Source organism: Triticum urartu, chromosome 2A (genome assembly GCF_056163025.1).
Source record: "Triticum urartu cultivar PI428250 chromosome 2A, HENAU_Tu73, whole genome shotgun sequence".
Lineage (NCBI taxonomy): Eukaryota > Viridiplantae > Streptophyta > Magnoliopsida > Poales > Poaceae > Triticum > Triticum urartu.
The window spans coordinates 498351001-498370761 of NC_141874.1; the positions used below are offsets into that span (position 1 = coordinate 498351001).

Sequence of the window (19761 nt, forward strand, 5' to 3'; positions counted from 1 at the left end):
GGACGACCCGTCAGCATACCTGCAACATAACGCTGATTAGCAGGCTTCTTCACCGAACTCCTTTAAAAAGTTCGTTCAAGCACTTACTAAAAATGCCGCGCTGAAGCCGTTTTATTCTCCTTCACGGAGTCCGCAAGCTGGGCTCGGACATCCTTCAGTTCCACGCCCAGCCGGATATTGGCATCTTGGAGATCATTTTTCTCCTGCCTGACTCGCGTCAGCACGCGCTCGCCAGCATTTCGTTATCGATCATCACGTGCCGTATCCGCCTCCACGGCCTCCGGATTCACTCCGGGGCCACCTGCAACATCTATTGTTAGGTGTGCATACATGCCGCATACTATCTGGTACCGATATTCTTTGCAATAGACAAAAGAGTTATCAGGGGGACCCTTTTTGGACTCCTTCAATGCGGCAACAGCGGCTTCCAGCTGGGCCTTGCACTCGTCCAGCTCTTGAGACAGTTGGGAATTCTTCTCTGCAAGAACCTGCGCAAATAATGATCCTTAAATCAGTTGCGTCAACTGTTTCAAGTCTCAGGGGCTACTGATACATATAATCGTCAGATTTGCTTACCCGTACATCCCTTACATACGGATCCGTGGCTCTGGCTAGACCATTTTGAGCAGCACGGAGGTACGCGTCTCCAGAATTGAAGGCATCAAATGCCTCTAGTGAGAAGCAAGCGTCGCAGAGTACGGCCCGGCGACGCCTATGATTCATAGTGCTCTCCACTTCTAAATTTGTAGCGGATAGTCTATCCGCATCCTCTGTAGGAGGAGCATCCGGCGTCCGCCCCATGTTGCCTTCCGCCTCTATGTCCGGCCCTGAAGCCCAACTGATGGAGGCGTGAACGGCAGCCTCTCCGGATATACTCCGGCGAGCATTTTTTCTATTAAAAAAGTATGAACGTCATTACAGTTTAAGAAGTTTATGTATTCATCGTGTTAATGCTTTGTTCTGGTCGAAGCGGTGTTTCCGTCCTAGTCGCCATCACGGCGCAGCAACGATCGACGCTCCCTTCTCTCGCCTCCGTCACAAGTGCCGTGACGCGGAAGGACCTGTCCGCTGCACTGCATGCGCACGTCGGTTTCAGATTTCAGACGCGGTCGGAGGTCGCTATGCGCTGTGGCAAATGGCAGATGAAGCTGTCATGCGTGTGTGTGTGTCCGTGCGGGCGAATTTTTCAGGCTAATAAACTTGCTACTAATGCGCAGCTCAGCCACCTGCCGACCTCCAATGATGCTGCCTGTTTGCCACACGATCCTTAGTCTCAGTCGACCTGCTAATGCTAGGCTGTGACACTGGTCGTGCTCTTGCCCTTTGCACGGAGCTGAGCGTGACGCGCTGCCAAATTCCGTTTCACACGTACGTACGTACGTGCGTTGGCCTGTCACTCTCCATCTCTAGCTCAAGAAATCATTGTACATTCCTCTTTTGCATGGCACCATCCTCAACCAAACATCAACACGTACGTGTACACAGCAATGCGGACACTGAGATGCATGCAGTTGTAGGGAAACTCTGCTTTTACAAGTAGACTCTGCTCGCCCGACGTACAGATTGCCAAATGAGAAACAAATTTGATACTCAGGGGTAAATAGAACAGCTTATAATACGATGTATAAAAAAGTAGTAGCATTATTCTGCACAGATTCAGAAAAAACAGGGTAAGGAAATTGGTGATAATTATACACTATCATATCATGGTTGTTGCTACCCTACAAGATTTACTCCTGCAAATAATTAAGAGCGCTCGACGTCGCTCTCAGCGTCGCCCCGGCGAGACGACGTGCGTCCGCGTCACTCACACGTCGACGGTGCAGTAGGACGGCTGCGTGAACTTGAGCGTGACTGCCTGCTTGCCGCCCGCCGTGGCGCTCATGGCGAAGGCGCCGCCGGCGTTGCCGCCGCTGGCGGAGAGCAGCGCGGGGCAGTTGACGAAGATGTGGTAGCCGCCGGAGACCCAGCTGCCGACCTTCCACTTGACGCGGCCGTCCACCTTCACGTGCAGCAGCACGTACCCGGCGGCGATGTCCTGCTTCATGGCGTCCGCCACGTAGGGCGCCACCGGCACCGAGTCCCCGGACATCACCGGCGACCACACCGACTGGTCCTTGTGCCCCTGGTAGATCGCCGGCAGCGACACCGGCACCGTCACCGGCTCGTCGCGGTACGTGGTGAAGGCGTGCAGGGTCTTGTAGTAGATGCCCACCCGGTCGTTCGGGTTCCGGGACGCGATGGTCACCTGCGTCAGATATATACCAGAGCAAACACTGTTTCAGATACTCACTATGTAGTATGAAATGTACTTTATTTCGTGATGACAAAATTGGATATGCTTAGCTGACTACGATCCAGCTAGATTCCCTCATACTGATGTAGTGATGTTACTCTTCTAAGAGAAACATTCTCTCATACTCCTACTAGCTATCATGATTCACTAACTATAGTAGCTCTGCGATTTTAACAGTAGAACAAAAACAGAAACAGGACGCTAAACCAGTCGCTTTTACTAATTTTGTGCCTTGTTGCCTAATTGGGATCGAAGACCAAACTGTGAACTGTCCGAGATGAATGAAAACAAGAAGTTTGAGATGTGCAAACCTGGACGTCAAGGGAGAGAGCCGGATCGGCGAGGTCGATGGAGCGGAGCTGGATGTCCTGGAGGTAGAAGGAGGGCTTGGAGGGGTGCAGGGCGAGGTAGATGACGAGCGCGACGAAGCCGACGAGGACGGCGAGCGTGAGGATGCAGGCGGCGACGGAGCCGCAGCACCGCCGGAGGATCCAGTCGTGGTGAACCTTGCCCTTGCTCATGGTGACCTGATCTGATCAACTGGGCTCAGTCTCTGTGTGTACGAGTGAAGGGCTGCTAGCTGGGACTGTGGCCGTTTGCGATGTGTAGCATGTGGGTCGAAGGAAGGCTCGGAGTGAGTGGGAGTGGCTATAGGCTTACAAAAGTCCTAAATAGATTACACGCAGGAGGTGGTGTGGTGTGGTGTGGCGCATGTTTCAAAAGGTTGATCATCTTTTGGGGGTTAGGGGAGGGGGCGAGGTGGCGAAAGGTACAGCCCAACTGACGAAGATTCTTCTGCTTCTTCTTCCTGGGCCCCGTCGGCGGCATGGAGCTTACCTATCTATCTATCTGTTAATCCGAGATCGCTGCTCTGCGGCCTGCAGTGCGTGAGTCTGGTGTGCTTCTGGCGCTTGTGAATTGCGATTCACTCCGATCTCATCTCAGGTGGTCAAGTGCGTCAGATTCCTTCTCTTGTAGGACCTTTTACTATGAAGGTTGGTGTCTCCTGTTTAAAAAGAAAAATGAAGGTTGGTGTCTTGCATTGCATGTGCACGTACTCCTACTTCTGAGAACATGAGCTGACCTTATTTTGTGGTTGGCCTGTCAATCATTGACCTGTGCTAGCGGTGCTGAAATTTCATACTGCTATGAGTTAAGAAAAAAAGCAGAGCCGTTAAACACTGGTTAATTCTTCGCTCAAAGCCTAACTTGATCACTTGATCAGAGCGGCATGGATCCGGGGAGGGAGGCACGGTCGGTCGCACCTCGCACGCATGGCGGTGACTGGCCAGGCCTAGCTCGGCAACCAGCACAGCACCAGAGAAATCTCCTCCTATCCCTAGCTAGCTTCTCCCATCCCGCTGCAGCCTAGAGCACAGCGCGGCGCGCAATAATTTAGACCGAAGCGTCGTGCGAGTGCCCGATCTCTCATGGCCCGGCCGTTTGCCGATCCGGTCGACGCGCGTAGTGGGAGTGGGAAAGGTTGGTGGCGCGTACTAGTAGCATAGCACATAGCACGCGAGCGTGGACGACGGTTCCGACGTCGCCTCACGCAACAGGGCAAAAGGCCCCCGAATTGGCCCAAGCAAGCGCGCATGGCGCCGCGCAACGAACGTTCCGGCCGGGAGCGTGCGTCCGGCCGGTGCCCTTCATTCGTTATCTCCCTCCCACTCCCCCCACCGGCCGCCCTGTGCCCCATGCCACCATGTGCTCCAGTTAAATAAACATGTAGTCTTGTCGATCTCCTACCTAATCATTCATTCGAGTTGCATACTTGCATCGGAATTTAGAAGGATCGATCATTCATTCGAGTTGCGTCGGAATTTAGAAGGATGGATCGTGCTCGCTCCGTCACAAAATAAGCCTCGTCAATTTAGTACAACTTTAATTCACGTTCGTATTAAATCAACGATATTTATTTTGGGACGGAAGGAGTATATGTACACAACCTTCCTACAAAAGACGCCTTGCTCTGATCACCGTATCTTGTTCTTTTTTATTCATCTTTTCTTCGTTTCTGAATCATATGCTTCGATCGATTCGTAATGACAAATATACCAGCGAACCAACCTTTAGTTGGATGGTTAAAGGGACTGTGTCCGGCGCTGCGTATTTAATGAGAGGAGACGTTCCCATGAATGACGAGGTGTCTATAGTGACTCCATAAATTTTAAGATGATATGTCGGATCAATTTTTCGGATATGCTCAGAAGGGTAAGGTGTGTATGTGTGTGTGTTCATGTGTATGCATGTGTATACGAGCACTTGTGTTTGTACCGTGTTAAAAAAAACTGAATATACTAGCCACTCAAAAGCCGTGGTTAGGGGAAGAAATGAAAACATTCAGTAGTCCTGCTGGATAACGTTGTCGCGTAGTAGTGCGTGTGGTGGTGCCATGGTGCCGTATTATTTTTCTTTAGAATTTGGGCTTTCGGATAGAAAAGCGTTAAAGCAAAATTGTGGAAGCGCTTTGGGATCGCTTAGATCCATTTCCGAGTCACAAATGACTCGTGACTTTGTGAGAGGGGGTCTTTTTTTCCAGAAAGGGGGAGTTTGCTCGGTAAACATGCGCCGAAAAGAAGATATGAGCAAATTCCTCTTTCATCTCCATAGCAGTGTGGGGCAAAAGGCAGGCACCAAAAGAAAGCTGCATCAGGGTGGCTCTTTAACTTAATCTAGAAGTAACATTGCCACTTATTTTCCAAAATTTATGCAGACCGACCCTGAAGTTTGGGGTCACGGTTCGTGACGCGCCTAATCACTCTAGAACAATCAGACAAAACGATTGCTTGGTTGTTAGAGCTGGAACTGAGCTGGGGTTACGGTTCGTGACCCTGGAGTAGTTTGTTAAGATTGTGCGTACAGTAGATGACAGGAAGACAACGCTAAATAGATACAACAATTCGTGCGTCACAGAATACAAGAGCTAGCATTCATGATGTACTACTACTTCCTTCATCCTAAATTACTTGTCGCATATCCATTTCTGCGGCAAATAATTCCGGACGGAGGGAGTACATGACTATAATACGGCTAATATTCATGAAAACATGGCCACAAGCCGCTGTCTGAGTCCGACGAATCATTGCTTCCTGGATCATCATCGTGGTCACCAGGAGAACGAAGAAGAGAAGAATCAATCCAGACAAAGAAGTGCCCACGAAATTCACCGACTTTGTCGACTACATCGTGTGCACGGTGAGCCACTATCAAAATACTTTTACAGATCATCTATTCTAAGCCCTGGTTAGCTCATGAACATCAAGTATTGGTCAGAACTATTGCTGGCCCCGTGAAAGAAAAAAGAATATGAAGAAAGACTTCTATATGAGGTAGAGCTCTTTGAAGCGTTAAGGGGGCAGGTCTAGGTGCCAAAAGTTATAAGAGAACTAAAAAAATGTCTTGTATTTTTGTACAGAGGGAGTAAGTTTTAAGAGAAGGGCTAGAAATGCCCTTAGAACATCTCTAACTCTTAAAAATTGAAAATATTACCCTTATCCCTAAAAGTTATAATTTTTAGGGGATTTTTTCATCTAGCAGATCGTCTAAAAAATATAGTCAATTCTTCCAAATGTTTGGTCAAACAATTGAAGCAAAATCATCATAAATTGAAAACAAACATAAACAATTCAAAAGTGTTATATCGTAACTGAACTACGAGCATAAATAAGTTTCATTCAATCCATCCGACAACTAAATATGACCATAGTTTGTGCCAAAAGGCACTGTAGCATCAAGACATATATTAATCCAAACTTCCCACAAAGCAACATCTTCCTCGCTCTTGTAGTTGCATGACCTACTCCTCATTTTCAATGTTGGGTGTCCTCGACCTCCTCCGCCAACTTGACATTTCTCCTCATCTTCGAGGTATATGGCATTGACATGGCAATGTCGCCGAGGCCGAGTGTGTGGCTTGCATTCAATTGCTCCACAAAAATCGACTACATCATCATTCAATTGCTCACTACAAAAGCAAATAGAATCCCTTGCGATTAATGTCACATCATCCATCAATCCTTGAGAAAATTGCAAACCAAAAAGTAAAGGGGGGATTTTACCTTGCAGATATTTCCTCAAGCATGACGACCTTGCTCCTTGTCTCGTCTAAATCTGACTCCTCGGTGGCCTCCAGAGGTGGATGGGTGGTAGTGTGGTTGTAGAAGGCCGAGGAGTAGTTGTCCGCTCCATGGGACACCAAGGAGGAAGCTCCAGGTGACCACATCCTTCTGTTTCTTTGTCGCGGACGCCATGTTGTCTATCGCCTTGGCCGACGGTTGGCAGTCCCTGATAGGCACTTTGATTCCCCGAAGAGGAAGGGCGAAGTTGTGTAGTAGCAAAAGGTTTTTTCCCTTAGTTACGGACCAAGGTTTATCGAATCAATAGGAGACACCACATGGACAAGATAAACGGTACCTGCACACACACAAACAAATGTTTGCACCCAATGACAGCAGGGGTTTGTCAATCCCTACGTTCTCGCCAATTGCAATGATTAAATCTGATAGTGATAGATATTTAAAATAAAAAGGGAAATAAAAGTAAATAAATTGCACCAGATATTTTTAGGGTTTTAGCACATATAAAGTGAATTTACCCGGGGGCCATAGGTTTAGTAGAGGCATCTCTCTCATAAGCATAGCAACAGTGGGTAATAAATTACCGTTGGGCAGTTGATATAATAACGCATAGTTAAAGTGATTCTTCATGGCATGATTAATATATAGGCATTATGTCCGAGACAAGTAGACCGATATCCATCTATATCTACTACTATTACTCTAACCCTCGACTGCTATCCAACATGCATATTAAGCCATTTTTTTGTTAAGGTATTAAGTTGATAACAAACAGAGTAATGCTTGGAGCATGATGAGATAATGTAGACAAAGTAAGACCAAATAATATGTTCAAACCCTGTCATTTTACCCTTAATAGCAACAATACAAATACATGCCTTACAACTCCTCTTACCACAGAGTAAGGACAGCGCAAGATTGAACCTACTACCAAACACCTCTCCCACTGAAGACAAATCAACCTAATTTTCCAAAAGGATAGATAGATCGGAGAGAAATAAAAGGCTATAAAATCACGCATAATAAATCTCAGAAAAGACTCAGTTGCTTTTAATGAATAATTTGGTCATAAACTCATAATTCATTGGATCCCATCAAACACAACGCAAAAGTTTACATCAGACTAATCTCAAACGAGATTGTCGTATTGAAGAGAGAGAGAGAGAGAGAGAGAGAGAGAGCCATCTAGCTACTGCTATGGACCCGTAGATCCTATAGGAACTACTCACACATCATCATGGAGGCAACAAGGTCAATGAAGATTGCCTCCACAATGGTTTCTTCCTCCGGTAGAGTACCAGAAAAGGCCTCCAGATGGGATCGCAGAAGAACGGAGTTCTGCGGCAGTGGAATAATTGTTTCGGGGCCTCTCCTGAGGGTTTCTGAATGTATGAGAATTTATAGCATTGGAATTAGATCAATCGGAGCCAAAGGGGGGCAATAAGGCACCTGGGCACACCTACCCTCCTGTTGGAAATATACCCTAGAGGCAATAATAAATTGGTTATTATCATATTTCCCTGTTCATGATAATTGTTTATTATCCATGCTATAATTGTATTTATTGGAAACTCAAATACATGTCTGGGTACATAGACAACAACATGTCCCTAGTGAGCCTCTACCGGACTAGCTCGTTGATCAAAGATGGCTATGGTTTCCTAGTCATAGACATGAGTTTCCATTTGATAACGGGATCACATCATTAGGAGAATGATGTGATGGACAAGACCCAAACTATGAACATAGCATATGATCGTGTCAAGTTTATTGCTATCGTTTTCTGCATGTCAAGTATATGTTCCTATGGCCATGAGATCATGGAACTCACTGACACCGGAGGAGTACCTTGTGTGTACCAAACGTCGCAACATAACTGGGTGAATATAAAGGTGCTCTACAGGTTCTCCGAGGGTGTCTGTTGAGTTGGCATGGATCAAGACTGGGATTTGTCACTCCGTATGACGGAGAGGTATCTCAGGGCCCACTCGGTAATACAATATCACAATGAGCTTGCAATCAATGTGATTAATGAGTTAGTCATGGGATCTTGTATTACGGAACGAGTAAAAAGACTTGCCGGTAATGAGATTGAACTAGGTATGGAGATACCGATGATCGAATCTCGGGCAGGTAACATACCTATAGACAAAGGGAACTATATACGGGATTAGTTGAATCCTTGACATCGAGGTTCGACCGATAATATCTTCATAGAATATGTAGGAACCTATATGGATATCGAGGCCCCGCTATTGGTTATTGACCGTAGAGGTGTCTCGGTCATGTCTGCATAGTTCTCGAACCCGCAGGGTCTACACAGTTAACGTTTGGTGATGATATAAGTATAGTTGAGTCATTATGGTGGTTACCGAAGGTTGTTCGGATTCCCGGATGAGATCCCGGACGTGACGAGGAACTCCGGAATGGTCCGGAGGTGAATATTGATATATTGGACGAAGGGTATTGGAGTCCGGAATTGTTCTGGGGGTACCGGGTGACGACCAGCATGACCGAAAGGGGTTTTGGGGGGCCCCGGCAAGTGTTTGGGGGGGGGGGCTCATGGGCCAAGGGGAGGGGGCAAACCAGCCCACTAAGGGGCTGAGCGCCCCCCTCGCCCTTTCCCACGTAACTATAAGGGATGGCGGAGCCCCCCTAGGGCAGCCATCCCCCTTCCCTTGGGGACCAAGGCTCCCGGGGGTGGGAGGCGCCCAAAACCCATCTAGGGTTTCCCCCTGTGGCCACCGCCCCCCTAGATGGGATCTAGGGTGCCCCCTCCTCCTCCCTCCCCCTATATATAGAGAGGTAGAGAGAGGGCAGCCGCACCCTTGAGCACATTGATAACCCACAAGTATAGGGGATCACAACAGTTTTCGAGGGTAGAGTATTGAACCCAAATTTATTGATTCGACACAAGGGGAGACAAAGAATATTTGCAAGTATTAGCAGCTGAGTTGTCAATTCAATCACACCTGGAGATCAATTACCTACAACAAAGTGATCAGTAGCAAAGTAGTATGATAGTTTTGATAGTAGTAGCAACAGCAATAGTAGTGGTAACAGTGATAGCAATGATTTTGTAGCAAGTGCAATAGTAACAGTAGCAGTAGTAACTTAGCAGGAACAATATGAGAGAAATTCGTAGGCATTGGATCGGTGAATTCATTGGATGATATTCATCATATAACAGTCATAACCTAGGGCGATACTGCACTAGCTCCAGTTCATAAATATAATGTAGGCATGTATTCCGTAAATAGTCATACGTGCTTATGGAAAGAACTTGCATGACATCTTTTGTCCTACCCTCCCGTGGCAGTGGGGTCCTATTGGAAACTAAGGGATATTAAGGCCTCCTTTTAATAGAGAACCGGAACAAAGCATTAACACATAGTGAATACATGAACTCCTCAAATTATGGTCATCACCGGAAAGTATCTCGACTTCTGTCACTCCGGGGTTTACGGATCATAACATGTAATAGGTGACTATAACGTGCAAGATTGGATCTAGAACATAGATATAATGGTGATAACATGAACGATTCAGATCTGAAATCATGGCACCCAGGCCCAAAGTGACTAGCATTAAGCATGGCAAAGTCATAGCAACATCAATCTCAGAACATAATGGATACTAGGGATCAAGCCCTAACAAAACTAACTCGATTACATGATGAATCTCATCCAACTCCTCACCGACCAGCGAGCCTACAAAGGAATTACTCACTCCCGGTGGGGAGCATCATGGAATTGGTGATGGAGAAGGGTTGGTGATGATGAAGATCGAAGATCCCCCTCTCTGGAGCTCCAAACGAACTCCAGATCTGGCCTCCCGATGAAGAATAGGAGGTGGCAGCGGCTCCATCTCGTGAAACGCAATAATTCTTTCTCTCTTCTTTTTTCTTCGAATATGCGATTTTATAGTATCAGGGTTGAGGTCTGAGGGGCCACCAGGTGGGGACAACCCACCTGGGTGCGCCAGGAGGGGGCGCGCCCTGGTGGGTTGTGCCCACCCAGGTGCCCCCTCCGATGGTTCTTGGCTCCAGAAATTCTCTTTTATTATACAAAAAATTCTCGCAAAGTTTCGTTCCCATCCGAGAACTTTTATTTCTGCACAAAAAACAACACCATGGTAGTTCTGCTGAAAACAGGGTCAGTCCAGGTTAGTTTCATTCAAATCATGCAAATTAGAGTCCAAAACAAGAGGAAAAGCGTTAGGAAAAGTAGATACGACGGAGACATATCACACATCTCATACGCCACTGCTCCCGGGGCTGGGAGACGCTCAACAGGGCAGCCGCACCCTTGAGCACATCTCATACGCCAGGACACTGCCTCTCCTCTTCCTCGTAGCCCTCTTCCTCTTCGTAGTACTTAGCGAAGCTCTGCTGAGATTCCACCACCACCGCCACCACACCATCGTGCTACCGGAGGAATCGAGCTACTACTTCACCATCGCTCGCTGGATCGAGGAGGTGAAGGCATCATCAAGTCGTACGTGTGTTGAACGCGGAGGTGCCGTCCGTTTGGCACTTGGATCGAAGTTCGCGGGACGGATCGTGATTGGATCACGAAGGCGTTCGACTACATCAACCGCGTTTCTTAACGCTTCCACTTAGCGATCTACAAGGGTATGTAGATCCAATCTCTCCTCTCGTAGATGGTCATCTCCTAGATTGGATCTTGGTGAGCGTAAGATTTTTTCCCCATGCAATGTTCCCCAACAGTGGCATCATGAGCAAGGTTTATGCGTAGATGACATCACGAGCAGAACACAAAGGCGTTTGTGGGCGTTGATATTCAGATTGCTTCCTTCCTTTGTCTTATTTTGATTCATCGGTATTGTGGGATGAAGCGGCCCGGACCAACCTTACATGTCCACGTACATGAGACTGGTCCCATCGACAAACATGCAACTTGATTGCATAAAGATGGCTGGCGGGTGTCTGTCTCTCCCACCTTAGTTGAATCAGATTCAATGAAGGTGGTCCTTGTATAAGTTTGAATAGCAATTTGCATATCACCGTTGTGGCTTTGCGTAGGTAAGAATCATCCTTGCTAGATACCCATAGCATGTTGGAAATATGCCCTAGAGGCAATAATAAATTGGTTATTATTATATTTCCTTGTTCATGATAATCGTTTATTATCCATGCTAGAATTGTATTGATAGGAAACTCAGATACATGTGTGGATACATAGACAACACCATGTCCCTAGTAAGCCTCTAGTTGACTAGCTCGTTGATCAATAGATGGTTACGGTTTCCTGACCATGGATATTGGATGTCATTGATAACGGGATCACATCATTAGAAGAATGATGTGATGGACAAGACCCAATCCTAAGCATAGCACAAGATCGTGTAGTTCGCATGCTAAAGCTTTTCTAATGTCAAGTATCATTTCCTTAGACCATGAGATTGTGCAACTCCCGGATACCGTAGGAGTGCTTTGGGTGTGCCAAACGTCACAACGTAACTGGGTGGCTATAAAGGTACACTACAGGTATCTCCGAAAGTGTCTGTTGGGTTGGCACGAATCGAGACTGGGATTTGTCACTCCGTGTAAACGGAGAGGTATCTCTGGGCCCACTCGGTAGGACATCATCATAATGTGCACAATGTGATCAAGGAGTTGATCACGGGATGATGTGTTACGGAACGAGTAAAAGAGACTTGCCGGTAACGAGATTGAACAAGGTATCGGGACACCGACGATCGAATCTCGGGCAAGTACAATACCGCTAGACAAAGGGAATTGTATACGGGATTGATCGAATCCTCGACATCGTGGTTCATCCGATGAGATCATCGTGGAACATGTGGGAACTGAAGGAAATATGCCCTAGAGGCAATAATAAAGTTATTATTTATTTCCTTACATATCATGATAAAAGTTTATTATTCATGCTAAAATTGTATTAACCGGAAACATAATACATGTGTGAATACATAGACAAACAGAGTGTCACTAGTATGCCTCTACTAGACTAGCTTGTTAATCAAAGATGGTTATGTTTCCTAACCATGGACAAAGAGTTGTCATTTGATTAACAGGATCACATCATTAGATGAATGATCTGATTGACATGACCCATTCCATTAGCTTAGCACCCGATCGTTTAGTATGTTGCTATTGCTTTCTTCATGACTTATACATGTTCCTATGACTATGAGATTATGCAACTCCCGTTTGCCGGAGGAACACTTTGTGTGCTACCAAACGTCACAACGTAACTGGTTGATTATAAAGGAGCTCTACAGGTGTCTCCAAAGGTACATGTTGGGTTGGCGTATTTCGAGATTAGGATTTGTCACTCCGATTGTCGGAGAGGTATCTCTGGGCCCTCTCGGTAATGCACATCACATAAGCCTTGCAAGCATTGCAACTAATGAGTTAGTTGGGAGATGATGTATTACGGAATGAGTAAAGAGACTTGCCGGTAACGAGATTGAACTAGGTATTGAGATACCGACGATCGAATCTCGGGCAAGTAACATACCGATGACAAAGGGAACAACGTATGTTGTTATGCGGTCTGACCGATAAAGATCTTCGTAGAATATGTAGGAGCCAATATGAGCATCCAGGTTCTGCTATTGGTTATTGACCGCAGATGTGTCTCGGTCATGTCTACATTGTTCTTGAACCCGTAGGGTCCGCACGCTTAAGGTTTCGATGACAGTTATATTATGAGTTTATGAGTTTTGATGTACCGAAGTTAGTTCGGAGTCCCGGATGTGATCACAGACATGACGAGGAGTCTCGAAATGGTCGAGACATAAAGATTGATATATTGGACGGCTATATTCGGACACCGGAAGTGTTCCGGGTGATTTCGGAGAAAACTGGAGAGCCGGAGGGTTACCGGAACCCCCCCGGGAGAAGTAATGGGCCATATGGGCCTTAGTGGAAAGAGAGAGGGGCAGCCAAAGGTGGGCCGCGCGCCTCCTCCCCCCCTGGTCCGAATTGGACTAGGAGAGGGGGGGCGGCGCCCCCCTTTCCCTCTCCCTCCCCACTTCTTTCCCCCTCCTAGTAGGAGTCCTACTCCTACTAGGAGAGGACTCCTCCTTGGCGCGCCTATAGGGCCGGCCGGCCTCCTCCCCTTGCTCCTTTATATACGGGGGCAGGGGGCACCCCTTGACACACAAGTTGATCCACGTGATCATATTCTTAGCCGTGTGCGGTGCCCCCTTCCACCATAGTCCTCGATAATATTGTAGCGGTGCTTAGGTGAAGCCCTGCGACGGTAGTGCATCAAGATCGTCACCACACCGTCGTGCTGACGGAACTCTTCCCCGACACTTTGCTGGATCGGAGTCCGGGGATCGTCATCGAGCTGAACGTGTGCTAGAACTCGGAGGTGCCGTAGTTTCGGTGCTTGATCGGTCGGGCCGTGGAGACGTACGACTACATCAACCAAACGCTTCCGTTGTCGATCTACAAGGGTACGTAGATCACACTCTCCCCTCTCGTTGCTATGCATCACCATGATCTTGCGTGTGCGTAGGAATTTTTTTTGAAATTACTACGTTCCCTAACAGTGGCATCCGAGCCTAGGTTTTATATGTTGATGTTATATGCACGAGTAGAACACAAGTGAGTTGTGGGCGATATAAGTCATACTGCTTACCAGCATGTCATACTTTGGTTCGGCGGTATTGTTGGACGAAGCGGCCCGGACCGACATTACGCGTACGCTTACGCGAGACCGGTTCTCCCGACGTGCTTTGCACACAGGTGGCTTGCGGGTGACAGTTTCTCCAACTTTAGTTGAACCGAGTGTGGCTACGCCCGGTCCTTGCGAAGGTTAAAACAGCACCAACTTGACAAACTATCGTTGTGGTTTTGATGCGTAGGTAAGATTGGTTCTTGCTTAAGCCTGTAGCAGCCACGTAAAACTTGCAATAACAAAGTAGAGGACGTCTAACTTGTTTTTGCAGGGCATGTTGTGATGTGATATGGTCAAGACATGATGCTAAATTTTATTGTATGAGATGATCATGTTTTGTAACCGAGTTATCGGCAACTGGCAGGAGCCATATGGTTGTCGCTTTATTGTATGCAATGCAATCGCCCTGTAATGCTTTACTTTATCACTAAGCGGCAGCGATAGTCGTAGAAGTATAAGATTGGCGAGACGACAACGATGCTACGATGGAGATCAAGGTGTCGCGCCGGTGACGATGGTGATCACGATGGTGCTTCAAGGATGGAGATCACAAGCACAAGATGACGATGGCCATATCATATCACTTATATTGATTGCATGTGATGTTTATCTTTTATGCATCTTATCTTGCTTTGATTGACGGTAGCATTATAAGATGATCTCTCACTAAATTTCAAGATAAAAGTGTTCTCCCTGAGTATGCACCGTTGCCAAAGTTCGTCGTGCCCAGACACCACGTGATGATCGGGTGTGATAAGCTCTACGTCCATCTACAACGGGTGCAAGCCAGTTTTGCACACGCAGAATACTCAGGTTAAACTTGACGAGCCTAGCATATGCAGATATGGCCTCGGAACACTGATATCGAAAGATTGAGCGTGAATCATATAGTAGATATGATCAACATAGCGATGTTCACCATTGAAAACTACTCCATTTCACGTGATGATCGGTTATGGTTTAGTTGATTTGGATCACGTGACCACTTAGATGATTAGAGGAATGTCTATCTAGGTGGGAGTTCTTGAGTAATATGATTAATTGAACTTAAATTTATCATGAAGTTAGTCCCTGATAGTATCTTGCTTGTTTATGTTAATTGTAGATAAATGGCCCGTGCTGTTGTTCCGTTAAATTTTAATGCGTTCCTTGAGAAAGCAAAGTTGAAAGATGATGGTAGCAATTACACGGACTGGGTCCGTAACTTGAGGATTATCCTCATTGCTGGACAGAAGAATTACGTCCTGGAAGCACCGCTGGGTGCCAGGCCTGCTGCTGGAGCAACACCAGATGTTATGAACATCTGACAGAGCAAAGCTGATGACTACTCGATAGTTCAGTGTGCCATGCTTTACGGCTCAGAATCGGGACTTCAACGACGTTTTGAACGTCAAGGAGCATATGAGATGTTCCAGGAGTTGAAGTTAATATTTCAAGCAAATGCCCGGATTGAGAGATATGAAGTCTCCAATAAGTTCTATAGCTGCAAGATGGAGGAGAATAGTTCTGTCAGTGAGCATATACTCAAAATGTCTGGGTATAATAATCACTTGATTCAGATGGGAGTTAATCTTCCAGATGATTGCGTCATTGACATAATTCTCCAATCACTGCCACCAAGCTACAAGAGCTTTGTGATGAACATTAATATGCAAGGGATGAATAAGACTATTCCCGAGCTCTTCGCAATGCTGAAAGCTGCGGAGGTAGAAATCAAGAAGGAGCATCAAGTGTTGATGGTCAACAAGACCACTAGTTTCAAGAAAAATGGCAAAGGGAAGAAGAAGGGGAATTTCAAGAAGAAAAGAAAGCAAGTTGCTGATCAGGAGAAGAAACCCAAGTCTGGACCTAAGCCTGAAACTGAGTGCTTCTACTGCAAGCAGACTGGTCACTGGAAGCGGAACTGCCCCAAGTATTTGGCGGATAAGAAGGATGGCAAGGTGAACAAAGGTATATGTGATATACATGTTATTGATGTGTACCTTACTAGAGCTCGCAGTAGCACCTGGGTATTTGATACTGGTTCTGTTGCTAATATTTGCAACTCGAAACAGGGACTACGGATTAAGCGAACACTGGCAAAGGACGAGGTGACGATGCGCGTGGGAAATGGTTCTAAAGTCGATGTGATCGCGGTCGGCACGCTACCTCTACATCTACCTTCGGGATTAATATTAGACCTAAATAATTGTTATTTGGTGCCAGCGTTGAGCATGGACATTATTTCTGGATCTTGTTTAATGCGAGACGGTTATTCATTTAAAGCAGAGAATAATGGTTGTTCTATTTATATGAGTAATATCTTTTATGGTCATGCACCTTTGAAGAGTGGTCTATTTTTGATGAATCTCGATAGTAGTAACACACATATTCATAATGTTGAAGCCAAAAGATGCAGAGTTGATAATGATAGTGCAACTTATTTGTGGCACTGCCGTTTAGGTCATATCGGTGTAAAGCGCATGAAGAAACTCCATACCGATGGACTTTTGGAACCTCTTGATTATGAATCACTTGGTACTTGCGAACCGTGCCTTATGGGCAAGATGACTAAAACACTGTTCTCCGGTACAATGGATAGAGCAACAGATTTGTTGGAAATCATACATACAGATGTATGTGGTCCGATGAATGTTGAGGCTCGTGGCGGATATCGTTATTTTCTCACCTTCACAGATGATTTAAGCAGATATGGGTATATCTACTTAATGAAGCATAAGTCTAAAACATTTGAAAAGTTCAAAGAATTTCAGAGTGAAGTTGAAAATCATCGTAACAAGAAAATAAAGTTTCTGCGATCTGATCGTGGAGGAGAATATTTGAGTTACGAGTTTGGTCTACATCTGAAACAATGCGGAATAGTTTCACAACTCACGCCACCCAGAACACCTCAGCGTAATGGTGTGTCCGAACATCGTAATCGTACTTTACTTGATATGGTGCGATCTATGATGTCCCTTACAAATTTACCGCTATCATTTTGGGGTTATGCTTTAGAGACGGCTGCATTCATGTTAAATAGGGCACCATCAAAATCCGTTGAGATGACACCTTATGAACTATGGTTTGGCAAGAAACCAAAGTTGTCGTTTCTTAAAGTTTGGGGCTGCGATGCTTATGTGAAAAAGCTTCAACCTGATAAGCTCGAACCCAAATCGGAGAAATGTGTCTTCATAGGATACCCAAAGGAGACTGTTGGGTACACCTTCTATCACAGATCCAAAGGCAAGACATTCGTTGCTAAGAATGGATCCTTTCTCGAGAAGGAGTTTCTCTCGAAAGAAGTGAGTGGGAGGAAAGTAGAAATTGACGAGGTAACTGTACCTGCTCCCTTATTGGAAAGTAGTACATCACAGAAACCTATTTCTGCGACACCTACACCAATTAGTGAGGAAGCTAATGATAATGATCATGAAACTTCAGAACAAGATACTACTGAACCCCGTAGATCAACCAGAGTAAGATCCGCGCCAGAGTGGTACGGTAATCCTGTTCTGGAAGTCATGCTACTAGATCATGATGAACCTACGAATTATGAAGAAGCGATGGTGAGCCCAGATTCCGAAAAATGGTTTGAAGCCATGAAATCTGAGATGGGATCCATGTATGAGAACAAAGTATGGACTTTGGTTGACTTGCCCGATGATCGTCAAGCAATTGAGAATAAATGGATCTTCAAGAAGAAGACTGACGCTGACGGTAATATTACTGTCTACAAAGCTTGACTTGTCGCAAAAGGTTTTCGACAAGTTCAAGGGGTTGACTACGACGAGACCTTCTCACCCGTAGCGATGCTTAAGTCTGTCTGAATCATGCTAGCAATTGCCGCATTTTATGATTATGAAATTTGGCAGATGGATGTCAAAACTGCATTCCTGAATGGATTTCTGGAAGAAGAGTTGTATATGATGCAACCGGAAGGTTTTGTCGATCCAAAGGGAGCTAACAAAGTGTGCAAGCTCCAGCGATCCATTTATGGACTGGTGCAAGCCTCTCGGAGTTGGAATAAACGCTTTGATAGTGTGATCAAAGCATTTGGTTTTATACAGACCTTTGGAGAAGCTTGTATTTACAAGAAAGTGAGTGCGAGCTCTGTAGCATTTCTGATATTATATGTGGATGACATATTACTGATTGGAAATGATATAGAATTTCTGGATAGCATAAAGGGATACTTGAATAAGAGTTCTTCAATGAAAGACCTCGGTAAAGCTGCTTACATATTAGGCATAAAGATCTATAGAGATAGATCAAGACGCTTAATTGGACTTTCACAAAGCACATACCTTGACAAGATTTTGAAGAAGTTCAAAATGGATCAAGCAAAGAAAGGGTTCTTGCCTATGTTACAAGGTGTGAAGTTGAGTCAGACTCAATGCCCGACCACTGCAGAAGATAGAGAGAAAATGAAAGATGTTCCCTATGCGTCAGCCATAGGCTCTATCATGTATGCAATGCTGTGTACCAGACCTGATGTGTGCCTTGCTATAAGTCTAGCAGGGAGGTACCAAAGTAATCTAGGAGTGGATCACTGGACAGCGGTCAAGAACATCCTGAAATACCTGAAAAGGACTAAGGATATGTTTCTCGTATATGGAGGTGACAAAGAGCTCATCGTAAACGGTTACGTTTATGCAAGCTTTGACACTGATTCGGACGATTCAAAATCGCAAACCGGATACATGTTTACATTAAACGGTGGAGCTGTCAGTTGGTGCAGTTCTAAACAGAGCGTCGTGGAGGGATCTACGTGTGAAGCGGAATACATAGCTGCTTCGGAAGCAGCGAATGAAGGAGTCTGGATGAAGGAGTTCATATCCGATCTAGGTGTCATACCTAGTGCATCGGGTCCAATGAAAATCTTTTGTGACAATACTGGTGCAATTGCCTTGGCAAAGGAATCCAGATTTCACAAGAGAACCAAGCACATCAAGAGACGCTTCATTTCCATCCGGGATCTAGTCCAGGTGGGAGACATAGAGATTTTCAAGATACATATGGATCTGAATGTAGCAGACCCGTTGACTAAGCCTCTTCCACGAGCAAAACATGATCAGCACCAAGGCTCCATGGGTGTTAGAATCATTACTGTGTAATCTAGATTATTGACTCTAGTGCAAGTGGGAGAGTGAAGGAAATATGCCCTAGAGGCAATAATAAAGTTATTATTTATTTCCTTACATATCATGATAAAAGTTTATTATTCATGCTAAAATTGTATTAACCGGAAACATAATACATGTGTGAATACATAGACAAACAGAGTGTCACTAGTATGCCTCTACTAGACTAGCTTGTTAATCAAAGATGGTTATGTTTCCTAACCATGGACAAAGAGTTGTCATTTGATTAACAGGATCACATCATTAGATGAATGATCTGATTGACATGACCCATTCCATTAGCTTAGCACCCGATCGTTTAGTATGTTGCTATTGCTTTCTTCATGACTTATACATGTTCCTATGACTATGAGATTATGCAACTCCCGTTTGCCGGAGGAACACTTTGTGTGCTACCAAACGTCACAACGTAACTGGGTGATTATAAAGGAGCTCTACAGGTGTCTCCAAAGGTACATGTTGGGTTGGCGTATTTCGAGATTAGGATTTGTCACTCCGATTGTCGGAGAGGTATCTCTGGGCCCTCTCGGTAATGCACATCACATAAGCATTGCAAGTAATGAGTTAGTTGTGAGATGATGTATTAT

The 19761-nt window shown here is 45.6% G+C and overlaps 1 protein-coding gene across 1 annotated transcript; it reads right to left on the bottom strand.

Moving 5' to 3' along the window:
* Positions 1-1597: 1597 nt before the first annotated feature.
* Positions 1598-2991, bottom strand: LOC125538188 (NDR1/HIN1-like protein 12). Its single transcript, XM_048701469.2, has 2 exons — positions 2608-2991; positions 1598-2248 (listed from the first exon to the last, which is right to left on the bottom strand). Exons 1-2 carry the CDS (start codon positions 2815-2817, stop codon positions 1808-1810), a joined length of 651 nt encoding a protein of 216 aa, XP_048557426.1. The 5' UTR covers positions 2818-2991; the 3' UTR covers positions 1598-1807.
* Positions 2992-19761: the final 16770 nt, after the last annotated feature.